At 42.7% G+C, this 10,667-nt stretch overlaps 2 protein-coding genes across 5 annotated transcripts in view; both read right to left on the minus strand.

Annotated features, from left to right (window-relative positions):
- Window positions 1–3,684, minus strand: part of LOC116387356 (zinc finger protein 385D-like) — an 11,426-nt gene extending 7,742 nt beyond the window's left edge. For all 3 annotated transcript variants that reach the window (XM_031854347.1, XM_031854346.1, XM_031854348.1), the window contains exons 1-2: window positions 3,571–3,684; window positions 1,248–1,357 (exon numbers count right to left, since the gene is read on the minus strand). In XM_031854347.1, the coding sequence (XP_031710207.1) occupies window positions 1,248–1,357; window positions 3,571–3,580 (120 nt within the window). In that variant the 5' untranslated portion in view covers window positions 3,581–3,684. The remainder of the gene's footprint in view (window positions 1–1,247; window positions 1,358–3,570) is intronic.
- A 2,047-nt stretch (window positions 3,685–5,731) lies between these two features.
- LOC116387102 (ras-related protein Rab-25-like) lies at window positions 5,732–10,403 on the minus strand. 2 transcript variants are annotated; one of them, XM_031853897.1, is made up of 6 exons: window positions 10,328–10,403; window positions 10,154–10,233; window positions 9,568–9,763; window positions 9,156–9,349; window positions 8,901–8,981; window positions 5,732–8,822 (listed from the first exon to the last, which is right to left on the minus strand). In XM_031853897.1, exons 2-6 carry the CDS (start codon window positions 10,188–10,190, stop codon window positions 8,695–8,697), a joined length of 636 nt encoding a protein of 211 aa, XP_031709757.1. In that variant the 5' UTR covers window positions 10,191–10,233; window positions 10,328–10,403; the 3' UTR covers window positions 5,732–8,694. The 2 variants fall into 2 exon arrangements, with proteins under 2 accessions (XP_031709757.1, XP_031709756.1); XM_031853896.1 differs by having other exon boundaries at window positions 10,154–10,376.
- Between the last annotated feature and the right edge of the window lie 264 nt (window positions 10,404–10,667).

A 10,667-nucleotide genomic window follows, 5' to 3' on the forward strand; every position in this document is an offset into this window, starting at 1 on the left:
GTGTGTGTGTGTGTGTGTGTGTGTGTGTGTGTGTGTGTGTGTGTGTGGTAAAGGAGGAAGAGAACAAAGAAAGAGAGAGGAGGGTCAGTGGGGAAAGTGATGGAGTGATGCAGAGTTGAAAACTCTGAAAATGAGAGAGTGCATGAGAGGGTGGGATATGGGGAAGATGACAGCAGGAGAGAAAGTGGAAAATGCTAGAAAAGAGAGCTGAATTGAAGAGGGTGATGGAGCAAGAGCAACACAGTAAAGTGCACAGGATGGATGAGAAGGCTTGAGAGGAGAGAGAGGTGAAATGGAGGGGAGGGGGCCAAGACCTCCTCAGGTGGCAGAGTGGCTTTTCGACAAAGACAGAGATGCTACACTCCCACACAGAGCAGATTTAGAACACTGAACACTAACAGTCCAGCAGACACAGACACACACACACACACACACACACACACACCTCTCTTTCTTTTAAACACTCAAATTATCACTCTACATCTCTCCTTCTTAACAGCTGAGAGAAAATCCCGGTTTAAAGACAAGACCAAAGTTAAGAGAAGGGAGGAATTGTGCTTCAGAGTGGGTATTTGGCCAGACTCAGTGATGGGATCATGAGTCATCTCAAGTTTAGGTTTTCTAAAAGGTTTTGTATTAGCGAAAGTGTGAGGACAAAAAACACATCGTGTTTTCTTGGCTTTGTGTGCCCGGAACAAATAAAGGTGTTAGAAAAGTGCTTTGTGTTAAAATACAAATAAATACGTAGCAGCGATGGAGTCAAGCTACATTACTTTTACTGCATTGATTTAGGCCAGAAAAAAATGACTTCATACATCGTGAAGCCAGGAGTATATGGAGGCATACAGTACGATCCCCCTGTGATCCAGACATCAACCCTGCCTGACACATCAACTCTCTTCTGGGCTTGGACTTGGCCAGCTTTGTTTCTCTCCACCTTCACAAGCACCGGAACAGACAGCTCTAAGAAAAGCTGTGTGAGGAATATCAAGGAATCAGCTCCACCCTCCAGTTGGTGTGGAAATGCCACAGCTGTCTGCATCAGAAGTGATATATTTGGAAAGCGTGTATAGGCCGCTCGCTCATGCATCTGTGTATTGAAAAAATAAACTCCATGCAGGCAGACTGTTATAAACACTTGCAGCAGAAATCGGCGTGGTGAAGTGAACGATTTCTGATTTTCTTTAAAAGGCACAGTTGGTGAGATCGTGGTTGCCGTGACAGCTACGGTGACTGAAAGTACTCACGTCGGTGAATCCAGGAAGCAGATGGAAGGGGACGAGGGGCTTCGGGTCTGGGGAGGGATGGGTCCTCCCCAGCGTGGGGCGGGCCAGCAGAGCCCTGTGACACACATTACCTAGAGAGGAGACAGGTAGATATGGAGAAATGACTCAATAGAGATGAGGTGATTCTCTTTAGAAATAGTAATATGGTGATGATGATAGCAAATACATAGAAGCTATACGGTATATGAAGACATTCTGTGCTCAAAGTTGCTGTGCTTATAAACTTGTCTGACTGTGTAAGATTTTCCGAACACAGTGTTGTGATACGTTTCCTTCAGTTTTTTTCTCTCTTATTTTCATTGCAACGTTACTATGTTTGATGCTGGTCAGTTTTTAGTTGTGGCAGGAGCACTAACCAAGGCTCATTTGTATTAATATTGTTAAATGCCAATGTTGATTAATGTGCTTTCTTACCCATAAACATACAATTAAATGAACAAAATGTAGGGTCATAAATATAATAAAACATTCTTTTGCCTATTGCCACTCTGACTGTGCCTCTGTCTTATTTAAGTTTTACTCATCCTTATTGGCAGTTATTAAAATAAGATGCACTCAGATCAAATATCACTTTGTTTTATGGTTTATGTCGATTTGAAACACCTACTCACCTACAGTGAAGTAAAATGTGGAACTCAGGTGGCAGGTAAGGTCTACATACATTGACTAAACACTGTATAAAAAAAAAAAAAAAGCACAGTTCTGAGGTAGTTGTACATGAGTACTCCCATTGTGTCTTATTCGTGATCTCTACTTCACTACATTTGAGAGTGCAATATTCTTTGCAGATTAAGATTATTTTATAAAATGCGAAGTAATGTATGTACGAGTTTGGTTTGTCTGTATGTGTGTACATGTTTATATGATAAAAATATATATTTTACACACAAAACATGAAATCTGATTGTTATAGATTATGTAAGTGTCTGCGAACACATTAATCCACCAGTAGTAATTAAACAATACATAACTCTCTGATAGCCATTCTATGTTCTGTGAGCTTCCTTCAGGATGTTCAGGCTGTCAGGTCGACTCGTGGTACCAAATGTGTTCTTACACACTTCTGGTTCAATGAGACCATTACTAAAAGTGTGTGCCGCTGTGTCTTCAGCATGTGCGTGGGAAGGTGAATTTGGTAAGGAGGGGAGGGGCTTATGCACGCGCATATTAGAGAACTTTGCGATGAAATAATAGAGCCAACAGTAGGATACACATATGATCCATTCGTGTTATTAATAATAGAAGTCGTATTGTTGTCAGGGACCTTCGCAGTCTTACATAAATACTGCCAAGAGGTTCTGAGTATTTTAAGATCAATTCACTCTTCTGGACATAAGGATCCGTGGTCATCGTGTTTTCTGTGCGTAACAGCGCGCGACGTGTTAGTCATCACAATGAGCCACACAGCGCAGTCAGCTGTTACCATGGTGCCATATATATCAAATGAAAGTCGATTGAAAACTCAATCTAAATGTTTTTGTGGAATTAAAAAACAATTCAGTTACATTTTATTATTGTTCGTGCATAATGAATTGCTCACAATCCGGAAACGATTTATTTGAAAAAAATGTTCACCTTTTTTGTTTGTGAACGAGACTCACACAACGTGCGGCGGCAGACAGCGAGAAACATGGTCACGCTTGGCATGACACCCGCTCCACCGCCCCTCTCCTCCCAAATGAAACAATTACATTGTTTTCATCAGAGATTTAATTTAAAGTGTAAAATAGCATTTCCACTCTTTCACTTTGGCCAGATGGAAGGCTGCAGCTGCCCCCCCTCTTCGCACGTTAATGTCGTTTTGGATACTTTAAAGAATTTATGATACAAGAGACACGTGGACGAGGCGGCACATACGCGCGCGCGCGCGCGCACACACACACACACACGCACACACACACACACTTAGAATGTTTCGATACTTTTTAAAGCCTAAAAAAGCGATTCATCATCATTAAATATAATTCCATAACTTGCATGTAATAATCTAAAGCAATAATAATTTGTTTTACTGTGTCCAGTGATTTGTCATAGTTTATGATCCTGTAATAATTGTATAGTGTAAGGCAATCAGTACAGTATGGGCATTAAGAGCCAAGCGCAATAAAACCAAAACAAGCTCAATTGTAAGAGATGTGTTGAATAGGCTGCCCTATCGCAGCCTCTATTTCACTGTGACTGACTTGCAGCTCACATCCATCTCAACATAGCAACAAGTGACTCCGCTGCGTTTATAACAACAAAAAAAATACTCTTTTGAGATTAAAACGCATCGTTTACATACCAAAATACATGGCAGCTCCAAGTGAAATCCGTTTGCTCAGTGTAAGATAAAGGTGTTTTTCATCTCCATGCAGAGATAAAGATTTGCGTCTTCTCCTCCACAGCCTGTCTTCCCTCTCTATCTCTCTCCTGCGGCGCCGATGCTGCTCCTTCCCATCTGGATTCCCTCCTCCTCCTGACTACCCGCCCCTCCTCCTCCTCCTCTTCCTCCGCCTCATCTCTTCACGATTCGGGTTCAAGTCTGCTCCACATCTCCAGAAATCTGTTTTTAACTCTGTAAACAGACGGAAACTACCTTAATGAGTGTACAGTACCACCCTGGAGTATTGCAAACCCTCAAACGCCAACAGAGCAAGAGGCACATTTGGGTTTAATACAGTGTATAACTCAATATAACACCACAAATCAGAGAGAGGGTTTTCTTATCTTTAACAAAGAAACTTCAGGCAGTTTTTTTCAGGTAATATCAAAAACAAACCTTCATGCTTGAAAGAATGAGGGGAAATCCTTCTCCTCCTGGCCACAGGGTGACTCCCGGCTGCAGGTGGGAGTGGAAGGAGCCCCGTGTTCTTCTTCTGTAAATGCCTTCCCATCCTCGCTTTCCTCTCGGGCCCGTGGTATTTTTAGATGCATCCCAGAGCTTTCACTGGGAGGAAACTACACACAACACATACCAACACAGTCCAGCAAAAAACATCACAGGCTGTCAACGCTTCTATCCAGGCTTTTGCATATGCATGCACTCACTCACACTGCATGCAAGGACTATAGTATGTTCATATCCGTCTTTTTGTGTTGCTCAAACACACACACAAACACATCCGTAGAGAGTTTAGATGTACTGTATCTCTTGGCAGAGACCTTGGTATAACTTTCATATTCCCTAAGCCCAGGCATGTTTCCCCCCCCCCCCCCCGTGTCAGGAAAGTGAACAGCAACATGTGTTTTCCCACAATCTGCAACTCCAGGGAGATTTAGCTCTGGAAGGCCGTCAATTCAACAACTGTTCTGAAAATGCACGCACCACACACACACACACACACACACACACACACACACACACACACACACACACACACACACACACACACACACACAGTCTCGGTGTGCTTGAACTAAGAAACATTTGAATTAGTGATGCGCTTAAATCGGGCACATATTTCTGATTAGACAGTGCAGCCCTCATCAGAACAACATGCAAGACAAACCCTAAAGTGACATAAAATATGAATCAATATATCGGAAAGGTCCCATCCATCTTCATGCTCCTGGCTGAGCCATGTCATCTGGACAGTAGCCACATGGAACAAAAGCTGAGGAGGAGAAAAATACACGCATGGAAATATCTACTCATAAACTCAATTTAACGGCCCTTTTGTCACTTACTGTGTTGCCAGACGTGTGTTCCTCTGAGAATGAGCAGAACACATATTAGGGGCTGGGTGGTATTATAGCCTTTCTCCCCCCTCCCTTGGAAGGAGAAGCTGAAAAGTTTCTCTCAGAGGCACATTTGGAAGCTCAGGGTTTCATATTCTAGGTTTAGCCAGGTGTCTGCGGGTAAAAATGTTGGACTGCTGTCAGAAATGTCTGGGTCAGTGGAATTTGTGGTCAGTGCAGCTTTGTGAAACCACGCAAAAGTCAAGTGTTGTGACTGTGGATAAATGACTTCATTACGCTAATGTGACTGAAGAGGTTGCCATTCACGGACTAACACGTGATCTGGCTCCTACTCTCCAGATGTCATCACTCAAATGCACACTCAGCAGAACGCTCACCTGTGACACCAGAGGTAATACGTTAAAGACAATCCAATTTCACACCGTTTCTGGTCTCGGGTTTCAGCTTCAAATAATAGTTCACTGCATCAGTTTACACCTGCAGCAGTTTCGCACCACAGACTCTCAGCCAAACGCAGAGGCTGTCATGACAACTGAGGTATGCGATATTATGGTAAGTGAACCGGTGCCGAGGTCTCTCGGTTCCGTTTGTCGCTGGCAACCTGTTTAATCGTACGCCGGACAGGAATCCCGTGACCCCATCAGCTGGGCCTTGAATACAGACGGCCAAGCGCAAGAGAAATTAAGACACAAGAGAGCACACAAATGTACACAGTAAGTTATGGAAACTGTTTTTAATTTCATAACAAGCTTCAAGTTGGACCAAATAACACACTTAACATTTTCTCTGCAATCACCTTCAGGCCACAATTCACATCTCAGCTCTCTCTCTCTCTCGACTGCACATTTTTAAATGAGTAAAGACTCTGAATATACAGACACCCATCAGCTCACCTCTCCCTTTGATCGGTCGCCATAACAACATCACCATGGTAATCGGCGTGCATTGAGTGTGATTCTATTTATGTGATGATGTCAGATGACAGAGAAACCATGAATTGATGTTCTCAGCTGAGTTGCGCTGAAAGATGCAGGAGGACGGAGGAATGTCGGCTTGTCGCACACTTGTGTTTAAACTTTGGTCTTGTTTTCGTGTTTGTGTGCACATGTGGAGGTGTGCGCGCACATACAGACACAATTATATATATATATACATGCACACATGGCACATCAGCCAATGTGACACAATGGTAACGAACCATAGATCTCGCTCTTGATGACAAGGATATGCCCAAGACATCTGTACTTTAACATTATGATATTATTACTGTCAAATGAATACCCCGTATCTCCAAATTTGGTTGGGATTATGGGTTGAGAAGATATTTCTACATCCTAAAATAAACCATCTGTTGAATTAATAGGAAAAAAATGCATCATCACAAAGCTGCAAACTGCTATTTTTGTTAGTTTATGAAAAGTTGACATTATGGAGGTACAAGTTTTTCACGGGACAGCAGCGATGTGCAAAAATACTACAAAATAGAGATCTTATGTGTATATGAATAAATGTTCCCGGGGTCTTATGTCAGTCTCTGATTATCACATGTAAACAGACGATGGAAGCAGAAATAGACAGCAGGAAAACAGCTCTGTAAAGCCAGTTGAAAATAAGTAGAAAAAAAAGTTAGGTGTCTGGGAAATGAGGAATGGGAGAGGGGAAGAGAAATAGCAAGGCAACCGAAATAATGGATGGAAAGTATGGGTTTTAAAAAGATCCATGTTCCTCGGGTGAAAGGTCATAAGAACACAAAGGTCACATACAGATGTGATATTGCAGCAGTAAATTCTAGGGGGACAAGATTCCCCACAAAGCGCTGGAGGAGGTGTCGTAAAAGGGAGATAGAAAGCTCCATGTTGGGGTCAGAGTTGCCAAACCACTCACCCTTTAGCATATACGAGACTTGGTTTCAAAGACTTTTTTTTTACAAGCTACACATGTCAAGTAGCATGTGGGTAATAGCCACCACATGCATGTGTTAAATCTAAGTCTTTCCGACCACTTTAGAACAAGGTCAGAGAGTGGTCTACACACAGATCCAGGGGCAATTTGCGAGATTCTGTAAAGTGGTAGCTTACAAAGATAAAAGAAGAGCATGTCATTTTTTTTTTATTTCATTACTTTTGCAAAGATAACCTTTACCTTCAGGCTCTGGACGGAAGGAGATTTACAGATATCGTGACCTTTCAACAAGTGCAGCCTGCTCGGCCTACATGGATTATTACACCAGATGCTTTAACTCAGCCCATTAAAATACCCTCATTCACAGGAAATAATTAAAAATTCATTGCCCGGTGCAGAGCCTTCCCTATCATGGTTACAGTGGAGAAACTTAATAAAAGAATTTGTGGTCATTTCATTTTCGCAAAATGATCCTCAGGCAGAAAAGCCTTGCTTGGAGACACAGTCACACACACAAACACACCACATTGAAAGCTCCCTTATGCACATCTGTGAGCCAGAGATAGAGCACTATCTGTCCAAAATGTCATTAACAACTACCACTGCTGTAGATTTGTATTCTCTCAGTCGTGCCATATGAGCCTGTCCAATTACACCCATAGTCTGTACAACATATAACCATTCGATCTGTGAATAAATGTTTTGGGCACGGCTGATTAGCTTGTCGAGAGGGCATCAGAGATTGCTACCATGGCGACAACACTGCAGCGCCGCATGAGCTTAATATTATGGTCATTAATGAAACGAACAGTTGGATTAGACGGCGGTACGAGTCGTGCTGGAGTTAATAAGGAAATGAGCGAGCGAACAAATGCACTGCACAAAACAGTGCTGATGCTGTAAATGCAGCATGCAGCAGCACTGACATCTACAGGCTGATGGGAGACAAACCTGCAACGCACTCGATTAGTGTTCAGTTATTTTTCAATGATAATATGAAGCAATGTCTATGAGCAACCCCCAACAGGCCCATGTCTACAACTGCCAGATATTTTATCCAGTGGTGGAAAGCAATTTTATTTGACATCTCTAGTCGTCGTTCCAGATTTTAGACACGCATATTATGCATTTTTAGAGATTGAACTACCCAACAGCATATAAATTAGTTAAAGCTTGCTTCACCTCATCAGCCTCAACATTAAACACTGCTTACATGTTAATGCATCAATAATAACATCCCTGTAATATATACAATAGTCTTATCAGACTATATTTTGTTGATTAAACTTCTGCACTTTTACTAAAGTAACTTACTGATAACAGTGTTGTTTTACATTGGGGATCTCACTACTTCTTCCACCACTCATTATGTCAGATCAGCCCTCTCTCCTATTCCCTCCTCTAGTTCAGATAACGTGTCTAATGCAGATAATGAAGTCATGACTTTGTGTGGCAATTACACACACAGACAGAATGCCGTAAATAATTTATTCCAAGTGAATCCCAGTGCATTGCTTCGTAAAAGCAATACAACTTTACGTCTTTTAAAAAAAATTGCACATCTACCTCTAGTAAAACACACCCATTAGCCACCACAAGAAATATAGCATATCAAATATAGATTTTCTCAAAATCCAGATCTTAATCTATTGTTTTTGAGCTTTTATATTTAAAGAGGTTTGCATATTGACTGCTCAAGTGTTAAGCAGGTACCTCGCTCTTCAAATTGGATGTGAATGACGTCACGCTTAAGTTTCAGCGACAGTCAATTGTGACGTTGGTTTCACTTTGGGCAGAGCAGGTCTTTACCGGGCAGAGCAGTCTGTTAGGAGCTCTTGCAGCAGTTTCTCCGCTCCCCCTGTGCCTCGCCTTTGAGTCCGATGGGGCTGGAGAGGGTCACGGCACAAATGGAGCCGCGGGTCACCTCCCTGCTGGCCACCTTCTTATGAATCGCTGGAAACAATGATGTCAGGTTTTGCGTCAGTGAGTCATTCAAAGAGGACGTATTGATGACACGCTGACTGAACATACCTATGAGGACTTTATTGAAAGCAACTTCGACATTGGTGGAGTCCAACGCTGATGTCTCCATGAACAAGATACCTCTCTTCTCTGGGTTGGTCCGAGGGGGGGGAAGCAAGGAAAGCAAAGAGCGCTATCAGCAAACACAGACATATTCAAGGCACAATATTGACATTACTGAGCATTAAATACACTCCATTATCACAAGAAACCTTCAGATACGCTTTTATAAAAACCCAGTCACATAACCGGTTCCTAACCGACCTGCAAAGTCCTTGCCCTCCTCTGTTGGCACGGTTCTGAGGGTATCCAAGTCTCTCTTGTTTCCCACCAGCATGACCACGATGTGAGGGTCTGCATGGTCGAAGAGCTCTTTCAACCATCGATCTGCGCTCTCGTAAGTCAGGTGCTTGCTAATATCATAAACCAACAGCGCTCCAACGGCTCCCCTATAATACCTGAGAGAGGTGAGAGAGAGCAAACAGTTACGAGTTGCATCTTCTTAATCAAACTGGAAGCTGTGTGGTAATGGCCGCGTGTGTGAAGGAGGTGCAACTATTAATTGCATGCAATCAGTGTTACTTAAAATCGGCACGTGTGAGCAAACACTGATGTGAGGATTGTAACCTCTTCATTATGTCTTTATGTGTGTGTGTGTGTGTGTGTGTGTACCCACGCTGAGGTGATAGCTCTGTAGCGCTCCAGCCCAGCTGTGTCCCAGATTTGGGCTTTGATGGTGTAGTTGTCCAGCTGAACACTCCGCGTGCTGAACTCGACGCCGATGGTAGTACGACTCTCGTGACTGAACTCATTCTTAGTGAAGCGAGACAGAAGGTTGCTCTTTCCTACGCCAGACTCCCCTATCAAGACCACTTAAACAAGCACAGACAGGAGAATCTGAAGATAATTCATCATAAATACTTTGTCTGATTAACACATTAGCGCTTTTTTAGACACATGAAGTCCAAAACACCTATGTTAATTGGTGAAAACTACAACTTCCTGTGATGAATCAGATATCAAATGATCTCATCTAACACATGTAGACTTGCTGTCACCCACACAAACACTGCGACATCCCATCAATGTGGCACAGAGGCTGACTTTACTTTAGAAATCACAGGCGGTTTAAATATACACAGCACAGAAACGTCTCTAAGGAAATCAGGAAATGTGAGCGAACTTGTTTCTTTAGCCGGTCAGAGGACAAATCATTTACAACTTCTACAGACGTAATCACAGCTTAAGTAAACATTACTCACCTTTGAAGACAAAATTGTATGCCTCATCAGACCCCATGCTGCATTTAGTGGCAAAGGCTTTCCTCTTTAACTTTCAATATCTGTTACCAAAGTAGAGAAGACAAGGAAAATACGAGGACAAACTCACTCCGGTTAGAAACAGAGAGAAAAGAAAGCAGGTTCAGCTGCTCCTACCTGCTTTCTTCTTTATCTGTGGATAGGTTGTAGCTCATGACTGAGGACAGACGGACAGGCCTGCCGATCCCTCGTCAGCTGACACGCAAGGGAGGGCTGAGGGGGGGGGGAGAGCAAGTGGAACAGGTAGAACCACTGGCAGGAAGAGAATCCACCCATCCATTCATTGGTATGACAATAAGCCTAACCCAACAGGTGGATCTATTTACCAGTACATAATGACATTTTGACACCAGTGGTACTAATTTGAACTTTTTATTTTGATTGTACACGAGAAACACAAGCTAAAAACTTTATGAATACGTGGCAACCAGCAAACTCAGTTTAGGCAGCCTCACAT

Source organism: Anarrhichthys ocellatus, unplaced genomic scaffold (genome assembly GCF_004355925.1).
Source record: "Anarrhichthys ocellatus isolate YVR2014 unplaced genomic scaffold, GSC_Weel_1.0 scaffold14, whole genome shotgun sequence".
Classification (NCBI taxonomy): Eukaryota; Metazoa; Chordata; class Actinopteri; order Perciformes; family Anarhichadidae; genus Anarrhichthys; species Anarrhichthys ocellatus.